We start from the raw sequence: 25,434 nt of genomic DNA on the forward strand, positions 1-25,434 counted from the left end.
GGGCATTTAAAAAATGATATTTTATCTCTAAGGTGAAAGGTTTGAATTTCATTTGGCCAGACTAATACAGCAGCTACATATTTATCAAATTATTTTAATCTGTACTTTGTTATAATCAGAAAAGTATCGAATGGGTGGAATTGTACGGATCATTGTAACCCTTCAAGTCATTTCCTTCACAGACTGTAGGGCAGAAGAACATCAGATTTAACACCTATTGATTCTCACTAGTGATGATCTGAGATAAATACTGCATAATAGTAGGCGCAGAGCACAGCACAGTACAGGTCAGCTAGAGGAATACAGTACCAAATGCTTTGTAATTTGTAACAGAACAAAAAAATTAATCTACCCTTTCTCAGAGATTATTTTTAACCTCTCCTATTATTGTTGAACTATTTATCAAACTGTAAAGTTAGACCATTTTCAGTAAATTTGTAACTCTATTTTGTATGAGAAATTAAAACCTTGATTTTAAAGTAAGGGCAGGTGTGGTGTGTGTGAGCCCCAAAGCCCCTGTCATCTATCACAGTCTGAGATGACAGCATGAGGGAGAGACCGGACAAGCCGCTAACTCTAGATGAGCTGACAAAGGCCGTCAAGTCCTTCGAGATGAGTAAAACTCCCGGAACCGATGGCTTACCGGTTGAGTTGTATTCGGCCCTGTGGGACAGGGTCGGCCTGGACCTGCTGGAATTATACGAGAGTATGCTCCTGGCCGGCAGCATGTCAGAATCCATGAGGAAAGGCATCATCACCCTCATCTACAAGGGGAAGGGGGAGAGGGCAGAAATCAGAAATTGGCGGCCCATCCCACTGCTTAATGTTGACTACAAGATTCTGTCAAAAGTCATAGCCAGTCAAGTCAAGTCTGCTCTGGAGTTGGTGATTCACCCTGATCAGACCTGTACAATACCCGGCAGGAAGATCTCTGATAGTCTCGTGCTACTCAGGGATACGAACGCCTATGTACGGGACAGGAGGGTGAACACCTGCCTCATCAGCCTGGACCAGGAGAAGGCTTTTGGCAGGATATCGCACACCTACATGATGGACGTGCTTTCCAAAATGGGGTTTGGCGAGGGAATCTGCAATTGGATCAAACTGCTCTACACAAACATCAGTAGCGCAGTCTCAATCAATGGGTGGGAATCAGAAAGTTTCCCGATCCAATCTGGAGTCAGACAGGGCTGTCCTCTCTCCCCTGTCTTGTTTGTTTGCTGTATTGAACCCTTTGCTGAGTCTATTAGGAACGATGCGAGCATAAGAGGGGTGACAATCCCAGGCAGCGGAGGCACTCAGGTTAAAACCTCCCTGTCCATGGATGACGTCGCCGTTTTCTGCTCGGACACACTGTCCATTCGCAGACTGATGAGCATCTGCGACCAGTTCGAACTGGCCTCGAGAGCCAAAGTTAACCACGGCAAGAGCGAGGCCATGTTCTTTGGGAACTGGGCTGACCGATCCTTTGTCCCCTTCACCGTCAGGTCAGACTACCTGAAGGTGCTGGGGATATGGTTCGGAAGGGCCAGGGCGTGCACCAAAACCTGGAAGGAGCGAGTAGCCAGGGTACAACATAAGCTGAGCATGTGGGAGCAGCGATCTCTCTCCATTATGAGTAAGAGCCTGGTCATCAGGTGTGAGGCGCTCACGTTGTTGCTGTATGTGGCCCAGGTCTGGCCCATACCCCACTCCTGCGCCGTGGCAGTCACCCGAGCCATTTTCCGCTTCATCTGGGGATCCAAAATGGACTGGGTCCGAAGGGACACGATGTTCAAACCTCTGGATAAGGGCGGAAAAAATGTACCCAACGTTGCCCTCATCCTGATGACTACCTTCGTGTGCGGCTGCATCAAGCTGTGTGTAGACCCCCAGTACGCAAACTCCAAGTGTCACTAAGTGCTGAGGTTCTATCTGTCCCCGGTGTTGCGAAGGATGGGCCTGGTCACATTTCCGTGAAACGCTCTATCCAGTTGGACCGTGCCATACCACCTATCCTTCATGGAAAAGTTTCTGCGGGAAAACACCTTTGACCACCGATCCATCAGGCAGTGGTCTGCACGGAATGTCCTCAAGGCCGTACGGGAAAAGGAGATGGTGGATCCTATCGGATGGTTCCCCGAGCAGACTGCCAAAGTCATTTGGTGGAATGCCTCATCTCCAGAACTTTCAAACAAGCACCAAGATGTAGCTTGGCTGGTGGTGGGAAGAGCCCTCTCCGTCAGATCCTTCCTGCATGCCGGAAGTCTCACCCCCTCCGCACAATGCCCCTGAGGTGGTGGTGGTGGGGAAGAGACGGTTGCCCACCTCCTTCTGGAATGTGTGTTTGCAAAGCAGGTGTGGAAAGAGATGCAGTGGTTTTTGTCGAGGTTCATCCCAAGCAGCTCTGTAACACAGGAGTCTGTGCTCTACGGGCTGTTCCTAGGGACGCACACCAAGATAAACATCAACTGCTGCTGGAGGACTGTCAATTCGGTGAAAGACGCCCTTTGGTCTGCCCGAAACTTGCTGGTCTTCCAGCGCAAAGCGTTGTCCACGACCGAATTTTGCAGACTGGCACGTTCCAAGGTCCAGGACTACGTGCTGAGGGATGCACTGAAGCTTGGGGCAGCCGCAGCAAAGGCTCAAAGGGGAAAGACCACTGTGTAAGGTCCCCCCACCAAGCTGAACTGAGGGGCTGGATCCATGGAAAACCCCTCACACTGTATCCGGAAAATTTTTGTTTGCTGTAAAATGTATATGGCATGAAAAATGAAATGGAAGGGTTGTGAGGCAACTCACTCCTGTATTGAAGGAAACTGACCTCATTTGCACTGTTTGTATGTTTTGATTTGGTGCTGTTTGGAATTGTTTTGTAATGTATTTTCTGCAGATTTTTATGAATAAAGTATATTTTGGAAATAAAAAAAAGAGCCCCAAAGCAGGAGGTGTGCCCAAAGAGTCTGGATATGTGGAGGCCCTGCTGGTCTTAATGGCAGGGCCTCATTTGCATAAACATCCCCGGAGCCCAGCCCGAAAGCTGGTCAGATTCACTACCTGGCCAGTGGGTGGGAGCAGGAATTTGGCAGCAGGAGGCCACAGCTTGGGGAGCAGTGGGAATGGTCCCTGGCAGCCAATGGGAGGAGCGGTCTGGAGGTGGGGGTGGCAGGAGGCCTGGGTGGGGATGTTTTCAGGGCAATGAGCAAAAGCCTGGGCTAAGGGTTTCAGCAAAATTGGTCTTTTGTCCTTGGTCACCTGGATGTCAGCCTGATTGACAGGCTTGGCTTCCAGTAAGGTGGGGAAAGACTCTGGAGCAGGCTGCAGGACGATACAGGTCCGATACATGACCCTGGGAGCAGGTTGGCTGCCTATCCCTTGTCCCGCCTCCACTAAACCTGGAAGTGGGCAGGTTGGAGTCAGGTTTGAGATCCAACCCAAACTCGCCCAACTCTGTAATAAAAACAGAAAATGCTGAAAATACTCAGAAGGTCAGGCAGCATCTGTGGAGAGAGAAGCAGAGTTAACATTTCAGGTCTGTGACCTTGCATCAGAACTGTGTAACTGGTCTGTGGATGAACTCTGTAGCTGGTCTATAAACAGACCATAAACATAGATATGCTGAAAAGGAATTCCCTTCTCTGCTGCACTGAAATGGTTGAACATAGGTTTAAATGGAGTCTTGGCAATAACTACATATCGAACGACAATAAGCAGCTAACAATTCTAATGTGACGGACTTACAATTCCTCATGTTTACAGGATAATTTCTTTTTAAATTTAGATCTTAATCTCATATTGATCCAATTGTATCCAATAGCCAACAATTTGTCATTTACAAATGAACTACTTTAGTTCTGAAGGTTCCTTTCTTATTTAAAGAAGCATTCTTATTTATTTCAGCTGCAACATATTATTCACTTTGGATAGTGATTTTCTGCTATTGTACTGCCTTTATGGGATGTGATTTCAGAAAAAGGAGTTCGCATAAATTACTTCCCAGTTTTCATTTGTCAGGCAGTCCAAAGCTAGGGCCCTATAAGATAGGGCCAAATATAAGAGAGTCACCAACCAGTAGGGTGTTCAGGAGGAACCTCTTCACCTAGCACGTGGTTAGAATGCAGAACTCACTATCACAAGGACATTTAAAGGAAAGTTAGATAAACACATGAGGGAGAAAGGAATAGAAGAATATGCTGACAGGATTAGATGAAGTGGGATGGGAGGAGGCTCATATAAAGCATGGACCCGTTGGGCCGAATGGCCTGTTTCTGTGCTGTAATTTCTTTACAATTCTATGTAAAAGTATATGTCACATCTTATTTGCCAGTGATAATGGACACACTTACTTTTCAGAGTTATGGTCGTTGCACCTTTAATTATGCTAAATAGGCACTCCACTGGATCATATTTCAGTGAAACACAGACAAGCCCTATTACAACACTGGATATTCAGAAGTGCAGTCAGGCCACAACTACCATGTAAATTAATAGAGAAACTAAATTGTCCTTTGTTTAAAAAGAAAACTGTTCGAAGAAAAAATTTTGTTGCTGAATTGATTGTTGCAGTGTTATTAATTATTTGTTAAAATTCTTATAGTTGTTAAAGGAAAATTTGGTATCCATAAGTGTTTTCAGAATCACAACATAAGGTGTAAAAATAACAGGGAAACAGAAATGATCCCCTTTTATATAAAGTTACAAGCATATGTTGAATGTTTTTAAATGTTGTATGTTGCATCTATGCTGAACTCTTCAAGGCCCTGTTAACCTTGTCAGTCAGCATTTTACATGGTGTGCTAATCCTGCACCAATGAAGATCAGCATGAGGCAAGTACAAAAGTATCCAAGTCCAATTAGTAACGATCAGAATAGTCTAGAGTGTTGAATGTACCCATGACATTATTATAGTTAGTATTTTATATATAACTTGTCGGCATCTATTTTTTCCAGTTCATCGCTGCTTATAATTATAATCCATTGCAAGATAGCCCCAATATTCATCCTAGCCATGAAGTGGCTTTTAAAGAGGGGGATATTATTTGGGCGTACGGAAAGCAAAGGAGAGATGGCTTCTGTGAGGCAGAGGTAAGCAGCTTATTTTGCTTTATATTTGCATTTGTATAACACCTGGAAGGTTTTAGCTTTCAAGCAACAAGGTTAGGGAAAGTGTTCCAGAGGGCAGGGCATGATAAGAGCATATGAATAATGATAGACAGGAAAAGACCCTGTGTTGCATCCAGCCTGCTCTACACCATTGTGAGGCCTTGTGCATCACACTATGTAGACTTCGCATCCTATTCTGATCTCCTGGAAGAGGTGAAAAAAACAGATAAAACCCAGTATAATGTTTAAAGGTTTGCTGAAGTGAAAAGTAAACCAGATATGAAACAGGGATGATGCAAGTTGGGGTATAGACTGTAAATACAAATATTACTTGCACTTCTACTACTTATTACATCAAAATGTTTCAAGGCCAAGGAGAGATTTATAAGTGAGAACAAGGATTTTGAAAACAATGTGCTGGAGATTGGAAACCAGTAGATGTTGGTAAGAACTGGAGTATAGTGAGTGGGATAGTGTGAAACATGGATTTTACCAAGCCCAGGATGTTGGGCTACCTGGCGGGGGGCGGGGGGGGGGTGGTGGGGGTGGGGGACGGAAGATGGTTATGGCAGAGGCCCGCCACAGAGCTCGACACTGGGAGGGCCCAGTCCGATCCTTCCAGCGGCAACAAGGCTCTGTGGCGGCCTCCCCTGCCACTGAGTGACAAGACGTGTATCTGCATATTTAAATCAATTAAATGAATACATTTAAATGAACCAACCTGCAATGTTCCAGGCCCACTGCGATCCTCAGTGCGGCGGCTGGCACGCCCGCAGCTTCAATTCCCCGTCTAGGGAAAGCTGGCGTGACGCTGATGGGGAGGGGGGAGGATTTAAGATTTCCAGTGCAGTGTTTGGTGGGGGAGGGGGCGAGAAACTGGGTCAAATAAATGTAATGAGTGTGGAGGATGGTCTGAAGTGATGAACTTAAAACTTTGTGCTGCCTCGGGAGGGACGGGGGAGGTCAGATTCAAAAAGTAAGTGTTTTGGGGGAAAGAGAAAATAGTTAATATATTTGTTATTTGGGGGGTGGGAAAGGGGCATTAGAATTTTATTTGATAAATTTTGTTGTGGGGGGGGGGGGGGCTTGTATCATTAAAAATTTAAATATGCCAGCAGGGCTAGCTGCCCTTTAAAAATGGAACCAGCACCTGTACACAGGCAGCTGACGCCATTGCTGCTGATGGACAGCCTGCCCAGCCCGTGTGATTGGGGGGAGGGCGGGCTGCCTCGCCTATTTAAATGAGCCGCTGCGTGAGAGATTGCAGCGGATCTTCGGCATGCGGCCCGCACCTGCAGGATGCCATTTTCTGAACTCACCGCCTGGAGCAACAGTGAGCTTTTAAAATCCAGCCCCCGGTGTAATCAGCAGAATTACGGGTGATTTGGAGTTTGCGTAGATTGGAGCTTGTGAGACCAGCAATAGAACCCCCGGGCGGATGAGCCTGAAGTCCAGGAAAGTGTGGACGGCATACAGAGGGAGGCCCATAATGTAGTCTTGATAATGATGTAGAAGAGGAGTTTGAAGGACATTGAGTTTGCACATTTCCAGGTTCTGCTTGAGTGAAAAGGCATTGGGGGTTGAAAGATAAAGACCAGAATTTTCGCAAGTCCAGGGTTGTCCCGCCGCCAGAACTGAGCACGCCAAGAGCCAGGACACTGGGCGCCATTTTACCAGTGGTGGCCAATTAAGAGGCCTCTGCTGAGATCGTCATCTAATTGAGGATGGCGGCCCGCCTTTCAGAGCCACTGAACTAGTCAGAGGGCGGCACAGTGGCGCAGTGGTTAGCACCACAGCCTCACAGCTCCAGCGACCCGGGTTCAATTCTGGGTCCTGCCTGTGTGGAGTTTGCAAGTTCTCCCTGTGTCTGCGTGGGTTTCCTCCGGGTGCTCCGGTTTCCTCCCACATGCCAAAGACTTGCAGGTTGATAGGTGAATTGGCCTTTATAAATTGCTCCTAGTATAGGTAGATGGTAGGGAAATATAGGGACAGGTGGGGATGTGGTAGGAATATGGAATTAGTGCAGGATTAGTATAAATGGGTGGTTGATGGTCGGCAAAGACTCGGTGGGCCGAAGGGCCTGTTTCAGTGCTGTATCTCTAAATAAAAGGGCAGGTGGCTCAGCAGTTTGAGTTGCGCCACTGATAGAGGTGAAGCTGCAGGAAGAAGAAGAGGATGCCTCCATGTTGAGGCACCCTCAAAGGCCCGGTAAGTTTTTTTTAAAACATATTATACCGGAGACTGGAGGGATGAATTCTCCAGTGGCCGTGTCAGAACCACAGGAATGGCCATTGCCGCTGGGGGAGGGGGCCCTCTGTGGGCCATGGAGTTGCCATTAAGAAGTCCCCCGCTCCCTCCCCCACCCCAAGAACCCACTGGTTGGCCACCAGGTTTTACCTGGCAGTCTCCTTCCATGGTGGAGGCTCATACTGACACTGATAAAATACTGGCGGGGGTTGGAAGTGGCCATTAATTGGCCTATTAAGTTGTTCAATTGGCTGTGTGCCTCCGTTCGGTGGATGGCCACACCGCTGCTGTTGCCACCGTTCAGAATATCCCATCGTGGCAGGAAAATGTGAGGCTTTTGTCCCGATGACTTCTACCGCCATTTACCACCACTTCAGCCTCCCAGCCTGTCCACCTGTGTTTAGATTCCCCAGCCAGGGGAAACAACCTCTCAGTGCTTACCCTGTCAATAAAGTGATAAAAGCCTTTCTGTGATTATTGCCATTTCTCTCTCCACACTGTTGGCTTCCATCTGTTGATATTCTTTGATGTCTTCATTACCCAGTTTAAAACCTGTCATGTTTTCTGAACTATGCATTCTTTGGAACAGAAACCGTCTTTGGCTGATTCAAAATGGCACTTAACATTTGGCATTGATTGATATCATTATGATGCTGGATGCCATTGTGATGCTTACAACATGATCTAGTCCCATCCCATTGGCTATAAAATAAACAATGGTCAAGCCATAAATAAGAACTGGTTTCACTCAACGTCCAGAAGAAGGTATTCCACAAGTGTTACATTACTTTGTTTAAAAAGTACTCCCCTGTAGACTATGCTTTCTCCTTAACAATATAAACATGAAGAAAGATTGATGATTACAGGAATTCATTCCCCCAACAGAGTGGATATATAGAACAAATTCCTAATAAAACTAGCTGATGTGATAAGCGGAATGAGTATAGACAGGAATGATTCAATACTCCTTGGAACCTGGCTGATGGGACAATGGAAATGTAATCTGTGAAAAGCAATCACCAGTTAGTAAATTGTAAAGTTAAATAAATATTATGGAAGGATGAGATTGAAAGAGACCCAAGATTCTGTGTAGGCTTAACCCTCAACACGTGTAATCAATGTAGTGCAGCAATCAACAGGGCTAACAGAATATTGACCTACCAGCCGCAAATAGTAAGATGCATGTCAGAGGAAGTTATGATCATACTGTACAGTACTCTCATGAGATTGCCCCTGCAGAAGTCTGTCTGTTTCTGCTTTCAGAGAAACAAGGTAGACTTTTAAGCGATGGAGGCCCTGCAGAGTTGAGTCACAAGGCTGATATCCTAGTGTTGGGGTTTAGAATTCTGAGGAAAGACTGGAGAAATAATCTTATAGAGATATACAAGATGGTAAATGGTATGGAAAAGGTTAATCCTGGAGGATACTTAAAATTAAACAATGGGAGTAGGATTGGGAACAGATTCAATCTAGTAAAAGGTAACTTCAGGACTTGTATCAGGAGGTTCTTCTCCATACAGAAACGATCAATCCTGGGATGTCCTTAGGTCATGAATGGCGCGACATGAGTGCAAGTCTTTCTATTTATTTTTCAAAAACAGATTGTCTGGTTATTTGTCTCATTCCTATGTGTGGGACCTTGCTGTGTTCAAATTGGCTGCTTCAATTCTCTATGTTACAAATACTTCAGTATCCGTGAAACACTTTGGGGTATCCTGAGATTTTGAAAGGCAATGTATAAATGCAAATGATTTTTCCTGTCTTTCATAACTTCATATTTAAACCCTTTCATACCCTCACCCATCCCTATCTCTGTAACCTCCTCCGGCCCTATCATGCCTCTTACCCCCCATTATCTCCATTCCTTTGACTTTGGTCTTTTGTGCAACCCTCCATCCCACTTCACTGTACCATTTGTGGACGTGCCTTGAGCAATCTGTGCCCCAGACTCTAGAATTCCTTCCCTTAAACCGCTCCGCCTCTCCATCTCCTTTTAAGACTGTCTATAAAACCCAGCTCTATGAACATCACTCCTGATGCCTCCTTTGCCTTGGCATCTATTTTTGTACGATTATGCTTCTATCAAGTGGGAAGTTTTTCTATCTTGAAGATGCTCTATAAATACATGTTTTTAATGTGCCTTGCCCCTCCTCCTACTGACTTTCATCCCAGGATGCATCGTTTGGAAAATGGTTTGGAACTTCTAGATATTACCGTATCTTTTACATTAGAACGTATCGGGAAAAACTGTTATTTAAGATAATTGTTAAGTCTGGTTCCCTTCCCCACCCCCATCCCCACCCCCACCTCCACCAAAACTCGCGTCAACACCCATAGAAATGACTGAGGCCTAGAATAATCCTTGCATTTTTCTGAAACTATTAATTTACTATCTACTTACACAACCACTGTCCTGGAGGACGTGCAAACTAATAACATACTTCTAATTATGACCCCTGTGAGTTGCAGAAAAATACTGAGTGTTCACGCAGAATTATCAAGTATATTATTAGCATGTTTTCTGTTCAGTGACCAGAATTTCCATGGCAACATCTTAAAAACCTGTCATGATAAATTGTTGCCATGGAAATCCTGGCAAGGCGATAAAAGTGTGCTTATAAGAAACACGTAAGGAACAGTATTAAATAGCTTTTGGCTTTTGATTTAAAGCATCATCTCAATATCTCTCATTATAACTGGAGAAAACAGAAACCTCCCTGCAAATAAATTCTCTATAATGGGATGAGGTTATCCATAGGTGACGACTCTCCTATCTTTAGTGACATCATAAATGTGTTTGTGAAGGTTTCCAGTTTAATATTTCTACTGAAGTCATAAATGTGTTCTTTTAGAAAATGCTTTCAAAATCACTATCAATAGTGAACTGAGGAACTCGGCACAAACACTTTAATGATGGCCATACATATAGTGAGCAGAGGAATCCTTACCCCCGGAGTTTTAAAGTACAAGCCAACATCAAACTACAGCCAATTGAATAATCGGACATCCTACCATTATCTTTACAATATCAATTTTTCATAAGTGATTTCATTTCTTTTTCAAATGTAAACCATCAGTGTATTTTCAGTGATTTACATTTATCAAATATCCAGTAATAAATAATGTACTGAAACAGTCCCTCACAGGCCCAATTACAGTATCATAAATTAAACTAACTTATGATCAGACTGCAATAAGTTTTTAAAACTTTGTGTGTATACAATCCAGTTTCTGATGCCCTTTCAGAAACAGTAACAGAAGTCTTGGATGAAGCTGTGCTTTATTGTCCAATGCACAGTACATTCAAAATAGGCCAAATGGATGTGGTAAAAAAAAAGATATAGTTACTCAGAAGCCACAAAGTCCTCTCACCTCAGCAAAGCAGTCTAAGCTACAATTTTTCCAAGTCTCAGGTTGTCCCACCGCTGGGACTGGGCGGGATATTACCGGCGGTGGTCAATTAAGAGGCTACCCCGGGACCGCCATCCATATTAAGGATGGTGGCCAACCCCTCAAAGCTGCTGGCCCAATTAGAGGGCCGACAGCCTCGGCAGCCCCACTGATCGAGGTGTCTGCTGCTGAGGTGGCAGGAAGAAGAAGAGGGCATCTCCATGGTAAGGCGCCCTCGAAGGCCAGGTAAGTTTTTTTTTTATGTAATGTGCCGGGGCCAGGTAGGCCCCCAGGTGAATTCTCCAATAGCAGTGTCGGAACCGCAGGGACAGCCATTGTCACCAGAGGGTCCCTTCGTGGGCCATGGAACAGCCATTGGAGAAGCCCCCATGCCCCCTCCCGAGGAACCCACTGGGAGTCTGCAACAGGAAGTGACCCTTAACTGGCCTATTAATTGGTTTAATTGGCCGCCCGTCTCCAGTTGGCAGGAATCCAAACTGTGGCTGTTCCCACTGTTCAGAATACGCCGTGGCAGCAGGAAGACATTGAGCTCCCTCCTACTGCCTTCCACTGCCATTTTACATGGCCTCCCGCCTCGCAGCCCATTTCCAAAGGGCTGGTAAAATTCAGTCCACCATTTCTAATGCTGTTTCTGCTAAGTATTCCACTGAGGATGCAAATTACAGTTGGCATAATGTACAATTCACCTTAATTTTTAAATACCTTGCACATTTGGCTCATAGATAAACTTAATGGAAGCTTTGACTCAATGCCTTCTAGTAAGACTGTGTAATGTTAATTCACCTTTTTCTGTGTTAAGTATTAAGTTACGCCTAGTCCTGTGGACAATTTTTTTGTTGCATTTATTACATTTCATTCAGCTTTTCTGATGTTGCTGGACATTTTCCAACTCTTTTGTGCAATGTGTCACTATACTGAAAAGTTTATTTTCTCATTCACCCTTCTTTGAAAAGACCGTTAAGCAGCAGATTTGACCCAGACTATTTCCTTCTGAGAATTTGGCTGATTATCCAATTAAAAGATGGTGCACAGCATTAAAAATTCAGCTCAACCTTTTTTAAAATTCCTTGAACATACAAAGATGGCTTTGTGTTGTATGGAAGGTTGTTGGCTGCAAAATATACTGTGGTCCATTCTGTAAAAGAATTCTTAGTACTCCCCTCCCTTTACCCTGAGGATACAGAATGATAACATTACCACATACTCTTTTCTCTGTACAATTGTGGGTTCTCATTTTCATCTTAAGCCTTTATAACCTAAGAGCTGATTGTAAACCGTAACTGGCAAAGAAAGCTCCATTAGTCAACTTCTGTTTTTGTTAACAAAGACATAAGTTCTATGAACTGAACTTACCACACAGTTCGATAAAAGTTACAGTTAAGAAGGACTTAATGAGTTTTTTCATGTATGTGCAAATGCTTTGGAAAGCTAACTCTAGGGCTTCAAGCAGTCTCCTAACCTGCACATAATGCAAAATATATTTTCAGGTCAGATTTTCTGTGAAGGTTCTCCTAATCTGCTGCAGTAACTGTGCATTGTTTTGATAAATTATTTTTATCCGAGTTAAATTCTAAAACGTAGCAGGGTAGGTTTTGCACCCACCTGTGGCTCCCCACTGTGATCCCAGTGAATTTTCTGGAGTCAGCACCTTATGTATGTTGTTGGCAGTCTCCTGGTAGTAGTTCCTGTGGTGGTGGCAGGTTGACTTGGGGCATGGAATTGGAATATTGAAGCTAAAGAAGTGAAGAAAATGTTAAGATTGGCACTCTGGGCAATACAATCAATTGCCCTACCACTGATTGCATTTGATTTGCGGGCATATTAAAAAAAATTAACCCACCTCGTCCCAACGGCATTGGATACCAGGAATACCCTGATATGCCTAATATCCTAATATGGTGCTAATGATGAGAAATATTTTGGGCCAGAATTTGTTGGCGTCGGTCATCTTGCATTATGCTTCATTAGTTTTTTTTTTTTGCTCACGCCTCAGCTCAAACAATTTTTACACAGCAAATGCAGGAAGTGTGAGCTGATAATAGCAAGGCCATCTTGATGAATGATGGGACCAACAATTTTATCTCCTTAACTAATGAGATTTAAGAACAGAAAAAGAAACACAGCAAATGTTGGAGAAGGAAATAGGGTAAATTTGAGTCAATTAGTTATAGAAAGAAAAATACAGGGAAAGAAAGACTGGATGAGAGAGAAAGGAGAAGTAAGTTTTTTTAAATTTTAAGAACAATTTGTTGCCTGCAGGAATGAGACTGCACAGTTTCAACTGTTTCCTTTCTGGGTTGGAGAAGTTCAGTGGTGTCACAGGAACATAAGTCATAATTAAAAGTGTCCTTATGCTGTTAAGTACCAGCCCTAACTTGCTGCAACTAATTTAATTTGTATTTGCTGCACAAATGCAGCAATTTCTTCAAACTCACCGAAAGGTTGACGCTGAGCTGCTTTTTTCATGAGGCAAATGGTAGAGCAGCGTAAGTAGTCCAGCAGTTTTGGTGATTCGCAACTCATAACATATCTCTTCCACACCATAAATTGCTGGAGGATTTACACTCTAATAAGAGCCCGAGCATTCAACTCAATGTTGTTTTCCCAACAACTACTGGGTCATTGTGTAACATTTTTCCATGAGTTCTATTGCTATTATGAACAAAAATTCTTTAATGCCTATTTTGAATCTGACTGTCCATATTTGGATACATTCAATGTCTGCCATCATTTCTAGGGTAAATGCACTGGAAGTTGTGATCAGAAGAATTTGCTCCAAATCTTCTTTCCTGCTTTCACCTGCTGTTCTACTGCCCAAAATTGTTCAGTAGATAGAGGAAGATTTTGGCCATAGAGATAGATGGAGGGACATACAGGGCTGAATTTTATGAGTGAGTTCACAGCGGTGCACTCTAAGAACGGCGTGCATCCCATGCGGATGCGCTGTCCCTGAGCCCCTGCGATATTACATGCAGGGGCTCATTTAAATAGAGGGAGCGGAGCAGCCACCCCCGATAATGCAGAGGGCGTCCAAAACTACCGCACAGGCGCCATTTTGAAATGGCTTTAAGCCCTTACAAAGAAGTTAAATTTTTAAAGGGTACATGTGAACAATGTTTAATACATTGAAAAACAAGTGATGAAGGCCCTTCCCTAACCCCCACCAATGGTCATGTCAGGCAATTAAATGACCATTAGTTGATATTTCAAATACATGAACTTCCTCCCCCCCCACCAACCTTCAATATTTTGCCCTTCAACCCCTTCCCACCATGCCCACATCCAATAAAAATTGATTTCCCCACCCGTCCCGCCCTGAAAATTTTATTCCTCCCCCCTCCCCACCGGGTTCTCACCCGGAATTCCGTATGGAGTTCCGAAGGCATGCCAGCTACATTCGGAGTTGGTAAAATCGGTGTGGGATGTCCGCCACCTGCAGTTAAGTTTATTGGCATGTAATTTATGTGCATTTGCATATTCAGATGAAGGGCCTGCCACCCGGGGGTGTGGGGGGGGGGGGGGAGGTCAGTAAAATTCCGTCCACTGATGCGAATCTTTATATTTTCTGTATTATTAGATTATGGAACCATTGTATATACTAAGGATTGAAAAAATGAGTATTTATATAATCAGGTTTATTTATGCAGCTTTAGTTCCTACTTACATATTTGCTGTGGATTAGTAGCACCCTATTTATTTTCCAAAACCAATCAAAAAGTAGTTGCTTTACTATGTCACTGCAGAACACCTGCAGACTTCTTTCCAAATCTTTTCACTAGATATGTGCACCCTTCACCTATTCCTATATCCTAACATTCTCTATTGGAACAGCATAGCCTTTGACCCATCACCAACAATGCCACAGGAGACCTGCTAATTTATAATATAAATCTTGTGTCTATGTGCACTTCCTATCATCTTTTACCATTATAAATCTCAATGTCCCATTTATAATGGAGTTTGCTCATGTAAACTTGTCACACTATTGGGGCGGCACAGTGGTTAGCACCGCAGCCTCACAGCTCCAGCGACCCGGGTTCAGTTCTGGGTACTGCCTGTGCAGAGTTTTCAAGTTCTCCCTGTGACTGTGTGGGTTTCCGCCGGGTGCTCCGGTTTCCTCCCACAGCCAAATACTTGCAGGTTGATAGGTAAATTGGCCATTGTAAATTGCCCCTAGTATAGGTAAATGGTAGGGGAATTGTGGGAAGGTGGGGATGTGGTAGGAATATGGGATTAATGGAGGATTAGTATAAATGTGTGGTTGTTGGTCAGCACAGACTCGTTGGGCCGAATGGCCTGTTTCAGTGCTGTATCTCTAAACTAAACTAAACTAAAACTATAGTGGTACCATTGCAGGTGCTGTGGCAGCTCAAATTCTCAACTTCTACTCCAGAGAAACTCCAATGGCTCAATCAACTTTACTTCTCTGCTTCCCAGGTTGCTGGAGGTTTTACTATTTATTTATAAATATTATAACATGAAATCAAAGTATTATAGAAAAATGACAAAATATGATTTTAAGAAGGGTACTGAATTAGGTCCATACACCCTGACTCTCTAACGCAACTTTTCCTTAAGACTTTACATTAAGTCCCGGAATGGCGTGATTGTCCTATGAAGAAAGATTGGGGAAACTGGGCCTGTATTCTCCGAAGTTTTGAAGAATGAGAGGTGATCTTATTGAAACCTACAAAATACCTAAAGGGATAGACAGCGTAGATGCAGCTAAGATGTTTCCCCTGGTTGTGGAGTCTAGAACCAGGGGACACAATTTCAAAATAATGTGGAGGCCACTTAGGACGGAAATGAGGAGAAATTTCTTTACTCAGAGGGTTGTGAATCTTTGGAATTCTCTACCCCAGAGGGCTGTGGAAGCTCAGTCACTGAGTATGTTTAAAGCAGAGATTGACAGATTTCTAAATAAAATGACATAAGGGGATATGAGGATAGTGTGGGAAAAAGGCATTGAAGTGGATGATCAGCCATGATGATAGTGAATGGCGGGGCAGGCTCGATGGGCTGAATGGCCTACTCCTGCTCCTATGTTCCTTTGACTATACTCTGCTTTGACTCTGGGCTGGATTTTGTGGTGCTGGCAGGGTTCCTGGCGCCGGGCCGAAAAGGCAGGGGGATCCCCCATTCGAGCCCCCCCACCTCCCCTATATGTAGTTCCGGCACTTAAGTGCCGGGCGCTGGGAACCCCATGCTTTTAAAGATGGGGATCCTGCCTCCAAGAGCTGCCGGCCAATCATAGGGCCACTGGGAGGAATGCCGGTACTGCAGAGGCCTTGGACTCAGGCCCAGTGCTGCAGCCCAGGCCAGTGCTAGGTGAGGTGTTGTCAAATGGAGTTGTAGTTTCTCTTGCACCAGTTTGTACTACTTTATGAATGTTAATCTCCAGGACCATGCGACTGTTGGTGAAGTTTGTAGTATGCAAATTTATGTTACTGTTTGTGGCGAGGTTCCCTGTTTGTATAGGCTTTAACCCCTTAACTGCTGCTTCCACAATACATGGCGCTAACCATTCCGATTCTGGCACATTGATAGTTCTTATTTCTAGGGTGATAGTGGGTGATACATTATTTTTTAGCCCCTCCGAGGCATCTGGGATTTCTTCCTGCCCCTTGTTCTGACTCTAAATTGTTGGGTTTGATTAGTTTTGGATTTGGAATCTGATCATGTGATTCTTCATTGGGTAGATCCATGCTGACCTCTCTTTTAGTTTTCCTGTGATTTTCACAAGTGTGTTTCACTTTAGGGTATGTTACCTTCTGTTTCCCTTTTCCTTTTACTTTAGAGATAGGTGTTTCCCTAATCTGCCCTATGTCCTCTGGGACACTACTTCTCGCAGGTAGTTGTCCAGTTTCCACTGCACTCCCCTGTGGTACTTCAACTAGGTGAGACACCTCCTTCACTCTAGGCTTTCATTTTTGGGAACTTTCTTCGTCCCTGTCTAGATCTTTAAAAACAGGTTTCAGCTAACCATATCTCAGTTGCTTTTCCTTCGGCTTTTATCTTGGCTTCTTTAAATCTTTTTGGCTCTATCTGGGCCCTTTTAAATTCTTCTGACTCTGTCACACCATGTGGAATTTTTGGGACTTCACCAGCCCTCAGTTTCTCCACTCTCTGTGGACTGCTCTGGACGGTCTGGGTAAAATACTATGCTTCCTGCCAAGTCATTACCAGCAATAGGTCTACCTCTTGCATCACAGAATCACAGAATTGTTACAGTGCAGAAGGAGGTCATTTGGCCCATTGTGTCTGCACTGGCTCTCTGATAGAGCAACTCCCTCAGTTCCATTCCACCGCCTTCTCCCCGTAACCCTGCACATTCTTCCTTTTCATGTAACAGTCTAATTCCCTTTTGAATTCTTCAATTGAACCTGCCTCCACCACGTTCTCAAGCAGCGCATTCCAGACCTTAACCACTCGCTGTGTGAAAAAGTTTTCCTCATGTCACTTTTGCTTCTCTTACCAAATACTTTAATTCTGTGCCCTCTCGTTCTCGATCCTTTCACGAGTGGCAACAGTTTCTCTCTATCTACTCTGTCCAGACCCCTCATGATTTTGAATACCTCAATCAAATCACCTCTCAGCCTTCTCTTCTGCAAGGAAAACAGTCCTAACATCTCCATTCTATCATCATAACTGAAATTCCTCATACCTGAAACTATTCACGTGAATCTTTTCTGTACTCTCTCCAATGCCCTCACATCTTTTTTCAAATGTGGCCTCCAGAATTGGATGCAATACTCTAGCTGAGGCCAAACTAGTGTCTTATACAAGTTCAACATAACCTCCTTGCTCTTGTACTCTATTCCCCTATTAATAAAGCCCAGGATACTGTATGCTTTATTAACCGCTCTCTCAACCTGTCCTGCCACCTTCAATGACTTATGCACATATACACCTAGGTCTCTCTGCTCCTGCACCCACTTTAGAATTGTACCCATTATTCTATATTGTCTCTCCATGTCCTTCCTACCAAAATGAATCACTTCACATTTCTCTGCATTGAACTTCATCTGCCACCTGTCTGCCCATTCCACCAACTTGTCTATGTCCTTTTGAAGTTCTACACTATCTTCCTCACAGTTCACAATGCTTCCAAGTTTTGTATCATCCGCAAACTTTGAAATTGTGCACTATACACCAAGGTCTAGGTCATTAATATATATCAGGAAAAGCAAGGGTCCCAACACTGATCCCTGGGGAACTCCATTACAAACCTTCCTGCAGCCCAAGAAACGTCCATTAACTCTTTTGTTTCCTGTCACTCAGCCAATTTCATATCCATGTTGCTACTGTCCCTTTTATTCCATGAGCTACAAGTATGCTCACAAGTCTGTTGTGTGGCACTGTATCAAATGCCTTTTGAAAGTCCATGTACACCATATTAACAGCACTGCCCTCATCAACGCTCTGTTACCTCCGCAAAAAACTTCAAGTTAGTTAAACATGATTTTCCCCTAAGAAATCCATGCTGACTTTCCTTAATTAACTCACATTTGTCCATGTGACTATTGATTTTGTCCCTAATTATTTTATTGTTTCTAGAAGTTTTCCCACCACCGAAGTTAAACTAACTGGCCTGCAGTTGCTGGGCTTATCTTTACACCCTTTTTTGAACAAAGGTGTAACGTTTTCAATTCTCCAGTCCTCTGGCACCATCCCTGAGTCTAAGGAAGACTGAAAAATTATGGCCAGTGCCTCTACGATTTCCACCCTCACTTCTCTCCGTATCCTTGGATGCATCTCATCTGGCCCTGGTGTTTTATTCACTTTAAGTACAGACAACCGATCTAATACTTCTTTATCAAATTTAAACCCCTCTAGTGTCTGACTTACCTCCTCTTTCAACATTGCCTGGGTTTCATCTTCCTTGGTAAAGACAGATGCAAAGTATTCATTTAATACCTCAGCTATGTCCTCTGCTTCCATGTGTAAATCCTCTTTCTGGTCCCTAATCAGCCCACTCCTCCTTTTACTGCTTTTTTACTATTTATATGCCTATAGAAAACTTTGGGATTTCCTTTTAATGCTAGCTGCCAGTCTCTTTTCATGCTCTTGCTTTGCTTCTCTTATTTGCTTTTTCATTTCCCCTCTGGACCTTCTCTCTTCAGTCTAGTTCTCAATAGTATTTTCTACCTGCATCTGTCATAACACACTTTTTCTTCTTTATCTTGATCTCTACCTCTTTTGTCATCCAGGGAGCTCTGGGTTTGTTTGCTTTACTTTTCCCCTTCGATGGAACATACCTTAACTCTGCCCAAACTATCTCTTCTTTGAAGGTAGCCTATTGTTCATCTGCCAGTTTTTGACTCCAATTTATTCACCCCAGCTCCATTCTTTATCAATTTTAAACCCCTCTAGTGTCTGACTTACCTCCTCTTTCAACATTGCCTGGGTTTCATCATCATCCTTGGTAAAGAGAGATGCAAAGTATTCATTTAATACCTCAGCTACGTCCCATTGAAGTTAGCCTCTCCCCAGTTAATTATTCTTACCCTGGATTGCTCTTTGTCCTTTTCCATTGTCAGCCTAAACCTTATGATACAATGATCACTATCCCCTAAATGCTCTCCTACTGATACTTCATCCACTTGGCCCACCTCATTCCCAAGAACCAGGTCCAGCAGTGCCTCCTTTCTTGTTGGACTAGCAACATACTGTTGTAGATAATTTTCCTGAACACACTCCAGGAACTCTTGCCCCTCACTGCCCTTTACACTACTATTATCCCAGTCTATGTTTGGATAATTAAAGTCCACTATTATAACCACCCTATAATTTTTGCACCATTCTGTAATTTCCTTGCAAATTTGTTCCTGCATGTTCTTCCCACTAGCTGGTGGCCTATAGACAACACTGAGCAATGTAACTGCACCTTTTTTGTTCCTTGCTTCTAGCCAAATTTATTCTGTCCTCGACCCCTCTGGGACATCCTTTTTCTCCAGTACTGCAATGCACTCCTTAATTAATACTGCCACCCATCCCCCTTTTTTCCCTTTCCTATCTTTCCTGAACATCTTGTATCCAGGAATATTTAACACCCAGTCCTGCCCTTCTTTGAGCCAGGTCTCTGTTGTAGCCACAACATCATATTTTCACTTGCAATCTGTGCCTGTACCTCACCAGTCTTATTAACCACACTCCGTGCATTCACATACATGCACCTTAACCCTGATTCAGACTTTATTACTTTCTCCCTTATTCTGACCCCACCTAATAATGTACTATTCCCTACTAGTGTGCTATCTATCTCCCCCAATATTCTGTGCATCTTCGTATTCCTCTCTAACACTTGCTCCTGGTTCCCACATCCCAGACAAGTTACCAGTTTTGCTTCCCTCCAATCTGAGCTCCCTCTCAGGTTCCCTCCCCCTGACAATTTAGTTTAAACTCTCCCCATAAGCACTAGCAAATTTCCCTGCAAACATATTCGTCCCAGTCCTGCTAAGATGTAACCTGTCCATCTTGTACAGGTCCCACCTGCCCCAGAATCAGTCCCATTGTCTCAGAAATCTGATGCCCTCCCTCCTACACCAGTTCTCCAGCCATGTGCTCAATTGCTCAATTCTCCTATTCTTATGCTCATGCACGTGGGTCTGGGAGTAATCCTGAAATTACTGCTTTTGAGGTCCTGTTTTTTAATCTCTTTCCTAGCTCCCTAAAATCTGCTTTCAAGACCACTCCCCCTTCTTACCTATGTCATTGGTACCGATGTGGACCTTGACCTCTGGCTGTCCACCATCCCCCAGAAGAATGTCCTGCAGCCGCTTCATGACATCCTTGACCCTGGCACCAGGGAGGCAACACACCATCCTGGAGTCAAGTTTACTGCTGCAGAAACACCTGTCTGTTCCCCAAACTAACAAATCCCCTATCACTATTGCTGCTCCATTCCTCTTCCTCCCCTCTTGTGCAGCTGAGCCACCTGTGGTGCCACAAACTTGGCTCTGACTGCACTCCTCTGAGGAACCATCAACCTCACCAGTATCCAAAATGGAAAACTGATTAGCGAGTGAGATAGTCTCAGGGGACTCCTGCACTACCTGCCTGGTTCCCTAAGACTGCCTGGTGGTCACCCATTCCTTATCTGCCTGCATACTTCTAACCTGTGGTGTGACCACCTCCCTAAACATGCTATCCACGTAGTCCTCTGCCTTGCGGATGCACAACAGTGACTCCAGCCGCCGCTCGAGTTCCAACACCCGGAGCTCAAGCTTCTGCAGCCAGTGACACGTCCTGCAGATGTGTTTGTCAAGGACAAATGGTGCATCCGTGACTTCCCACATACTGCAGGATGTACATTCCACTTGGCAGAGCTGACCTGCCATACCTTAACGTTACAGCCTATTAATTATATGTAGAATAGCTTACAAGGTACTCACCAAACAGCTCCTTCCACTGAACCGAAGCAGGAACCAAATACTGGAGGGTTAAAAAAGTATGAAAAAAGTAGAAAAATCGAGCTCTCCTCCTCCCTTCACCAAACTCGAATCTCCGCAGACAGCTTGCATTCTGCAATCTGTTTGCAGGCTGTACCCAGACCTCTGTATTTATACCTTTTGAAGCTGAAACTGCAGCAACCAGATTTGACTGGTCAGCTACTTAACTAATCAGCTACTCTGCAGTACAGCCTGCTAATCCCTGCCTAAGACTGTAAGAAACTTACTTTACTTCCTGAACCCTAATTTAGATTAGATTAGATTAGAGATACAGCACTGAAACAGGCCCTTCGGCCCACCGAGTCTGTGCCGAACATCAACCACCCATTTTATACTAATCCTACACTAATCCCATATTCCCAAACATCCCCACCTGTCCCTATATTTCCCTACCACCTACCTATATTAGTGACAATTTATAATGGCCAATTTACCTATCAACCTGCAAGTCTTTTGGCTTGTGGGAGGAAACCGGAGCACCCGGAGAAAACCCACGCAGACACAGGGAGAACTTGCAAACTCCACACAGGCAGTACCCGGAATCGAACCCGGGTCCCTGGAGCTGTGAGGCTGCGGTGCTAACCACTGCGCCACTGTGCCGCCCTATTTACTTCCTGAACCCTACCTTACTTCCTGAACCCTACCTTACTTCCTGAACCCTACCTTACTTCCTGAACCCTACCTTACTTCCTGAACCCTACTTTACTTCCTGAACCCTACTTTACTTCCTGAACCCTACTTTACTTCCTGAACCCTACTTTATCTAGAGAGTAAATCCCAGTTAAATGCTAACTGCAGACTAGACTTTTATAAAGATAGTAACACTTAAAATCCCCACCCACCAAACTCGAATTGCCACACGCAGCTTGCAGTCTGCACTCTCTTGCATGGATAAGCTTGGAATGATTCCGACTATCACTATCCCAGTGATCAACTTACTGTGTAGGTAAATTTTAACTCAAGGAACCTTCAAGCATTTGCTAGTAAGCCCTTTTACTAATACCATTGTATTTGTTCTGCTTTCCAATTGGCATTTCTATCAGTTTTGCTGCCAGTAGGTGAAAACAACAGGTATCGCTGAGGATAGTTATCTCCTTGTCTCGTGCCTGAGGCACAAATCAAATCATTTTTCCTTGGTACAAAAAGATCTGATATGTGCTCTGCTCTTGAGTTATATTAGTATGCAGACTTATCACTTCCCAAAGCATGGACACAAGCTTGACTGCAGCACTCCTAATGGTTTTTTGGCACACTACCAATTGGCCTTGTCATGCCCAGATTTGCCACCCTGGAAACATGTTGGGCAGACCCCTATTGGTTTATTCACTGAGTTCATTCCTTTAAAAGTTGGAGATTGGTCAGGTTTTCCTTCCCTGCTCTCATTTTCTGTCAAGCCCATTTCTGCTTCCTCTGCATCCCTGCTATCCCCTCCCTAGCTTGTACTAGTTACTAGACTCAAATTTATTTGGAGTTAGGGATTTATGTGTTAATTTATAGTCATCAGCCATTTTAGCTGCTTCCCTTATTCTTGTGACTCTATGTTCTTCGATGTGGGTTCTTATACTACTTGGGATGCTATTTTTAAACTCTTCCAGCAACATCACTTCTCTCAAATTTTCATATGAGGCTTCTAGCTTGAGGGACCGTATTCAGCGATCTAAAATCATACGATTCATCCTATTGAATTCAATGTAAATCTGTGTGGGTCTTTTCCGGGTGTGTCAGAATCCCTGCCTATATGCTTTCGGTACCAGCTCATATGGATTTAGAATTACAGTTTTAGTTTGTTCATAATCAAAAGAATTTTCTTATAACAGGGAAAAAGATTCATAACCATGAACTCAACTTGTAAGAGGAGAGTCCAAAGTTCTTTCAGCCATTTTAGCCTGGTAGCTATTTTCTCAAATGAGATAAAATATGACTCAACCTCCTCCTCATTAAATTTTGGCACCAGTCTTGAGTGTCCTAGCACATCAAAGCATTGCTCTGAATTGGGGATAAAGTTTGAATGGCTGGCAACATTTTCATTTTTGGTTTGCAGTCTCTGTAACTCAATCCTTCTTCACTGCTCCCTCTCTTTGAATTTCCCTTTCCTTTATTTTCTTCTGAAATTGCATCTTTTCCCTTTTCAACTGCATCTCCCTTTCATCTTTTTCCTTCTGAAACTCTATTTCTTCCTTTTTCATCTGTAACTGAAATCTTGTTAGAATTATTTCTTCAGACTCTGATTTTAGGCTTCTTCTAGTTCAGGAGTAAGTTTAAAATAATTGGCTAAACTTTTCACCAGTTCAGATTTCTTTGCTTTTTGTCTGAAAGTGACTCCCACCTCTGTATCTTCGCTTTTTAAATCTTCAATACTTAATTGGTTTATCTTATCATGAGATATCTCTCCCTGCTCTCCAAACTCCTTAGCATTAAATGTGGCCAACTCTTTTGTTTCTAGCACCATAGAGAAAAACAGAGGAATGCAAGAAAACCTGTTTGTTTATTTTTCCACAATTTTAGCGTCAATTTTCCCTCCATTTTCCAAATCTCTTGTTTGTATGGTGGTTCAGGCCCTGGCTTCGAACACCCAATTTGTTACGACCACATGGAATGGCATAGGTGGTTCCCACTGTTCAACTCCCCACCTGACCACAGCAAGTGTATTTGTATTCGAGTTTAGCCCCTTGGTGTTTTATTTCTCAAATAAACAGACAGCAACCGGTTTTCTTGTAGATTTTAAAAACAGAAAATCAATTGTTTATTGATCAGTACGCCTTATCCTGAAATTATTGCAACTGCATCCACTCATGCATTCACTTGCATTCATGCACACACGCGAACACATGAAGAAACAGCGAAGAGAAAAAGGAAGGTAGCTTTTAGTGGTGGTGGGGGGGTGGGGGGGGGGAAGGTTATGTTGAATTCTTTTGGAAATCAAGTTCTAGATGGATGCAGGCCTGTGATCAGTGTAGATTTCTCTCTTAATTGGAGGTTCAGTTGAAGATGGTGGGTTACTTCTAGCTCTCTCTGCTGTATACTGTAGATGTTGGTTTCTGCAGCAGGGCATGTGCTTTCTGGCTTGTCTGGAGCGCAAGCTGTTAGAGATTGCTTCTGTCCTGGGTGAGTCTCTCTCTCTGGCTGTTTTTTTTTAAGGTAAAGTTGATATCTCTCATCTCCTGTTAGGACTCGTTCTGGTTTCTTCCCTATGGTGATCGTAGTATGCCCAGGACATGGCTAATTCACATCTCTTTTGTTTCAGAAGAAGGTATTCAATTCTGAAATATTTTATGATGGGTATAGGATGGGTTCCATTGACACATTTTAGCATTGAAGATTTATCCATTGTCTTTGCCAAACAGTTTGAATACTCAAAAGGCCAATCCCTTTTCCTTCAGTGGCCATTTTGGACCATTGTTCACCTTTTAAAATAAAGGTTATTTTTTTAAAGACAAAGTCTGTTTTTCATACCTTTTCAGAATTTTTCCATGATTGTCGTATCATCGCACTACCAGTATGTGGGACAAATTTCTTAAACTGTAATTTCTGTTTGTCAGCCTACTGACTACCTACAAGGAATAAATGCAACTCATGAAGTAAAACATATTTGAGCTTACCGATGAGATTGACTGATTGCAGTGAGCATTATCAAATATTTTCCCTTGAGGCCTAGCCTCTGTCATGGGCCTGGATCTTTGGTTGTTGGCCCATCCAAGCTGCCGCACACCATGCCCAGATGCTTCTCTGCACTTGAGATGCATTCTGACACATGGCCTGTGTTCCCAAAATGCTGGCTGTCAGCATGATACACAAATGGTTGGCATGTATGGTTTATTCTTGCTAATTTGACCTGGTTTTCAGGATTAGCGCAGCAAACAGAAACATTCTTGTGTTTATTACAATCTATGAGCATTAAAAAAGAGTTTTAAAAAATTCATTCATAATTTCCTCCTAACTGCATAATTCCCATAATGGTTGTAATAGCTAGACAAAGGCTCCCCAGACCCCACAGCCTTATTTGGAAAGCAGAAAGTGGATATTTCTTTCTTGGGGGGAGAAATGGATCTGGGTTGATGTTCTTGGGCAGCTTAAAAAGCATTCAGCCTGCATGCTTGGATTTTCTGTATCTTGAGATTTGATTTCAATTTGGACTCCCCAGAATATAATTTTTGGGTACCAAATTGCTTAATTTTACTCAGTTTTTTAATCCCTGAGCTTCACACAAAATCCTAACCTAATAAGTTGGTTTGATTTTTCTCAG

General features: G+C 43.5%; 1 protein-coding gene across 5 annotated transcripts in view; it reads left to right on the forward strand.

Annotated features, from left to right (window-relative positions):
- The window catches only part of LOC137376173 (putative leucine-rich repeat-containing protein DDB_G0290503), a 156,902-nt gene that overhangs the window by 123,231 nt on the left and 8,237 nt on the right, over positions 1–25,434 (forward strand). For 4 of the 5 annotated variants that reach the window (XM_068044234.1, XM_068044261.1, XM_068044244.1 and 1 more), the window contains one exon: positions 4,930–5,064. In XM_068044234.1, coding sequence (XP_067900335.1) covers positions 4,930–5,064 — 135 coding nt within the window. Of the gene's footprint in view, positions 1–4,929; positions 5,065–7,918; positions 8,001–25,434 lie in introns of those variants that run through there. The other variant, XM_068044270.1, reaches the window with a different exon arrangement.

The sequence above is a fragment of the Heterodontus francisci genome, chromosome 1 (genome assembly GCF_036365525.1).
Source record: "Heterodontus francisci isolate sHetFra1 chromosome 1, sHetFra1.hap1, whole genome shotgun sequence".
In the NCBI taxonomy this organism is placed as follows: domain Eukaryota; kingdom Metazoa; phylum Chordata; class Chondrichthyes; order Heterodontiformes; family Heterodontidae; genus Heterodontus; species Heterodontus francisci.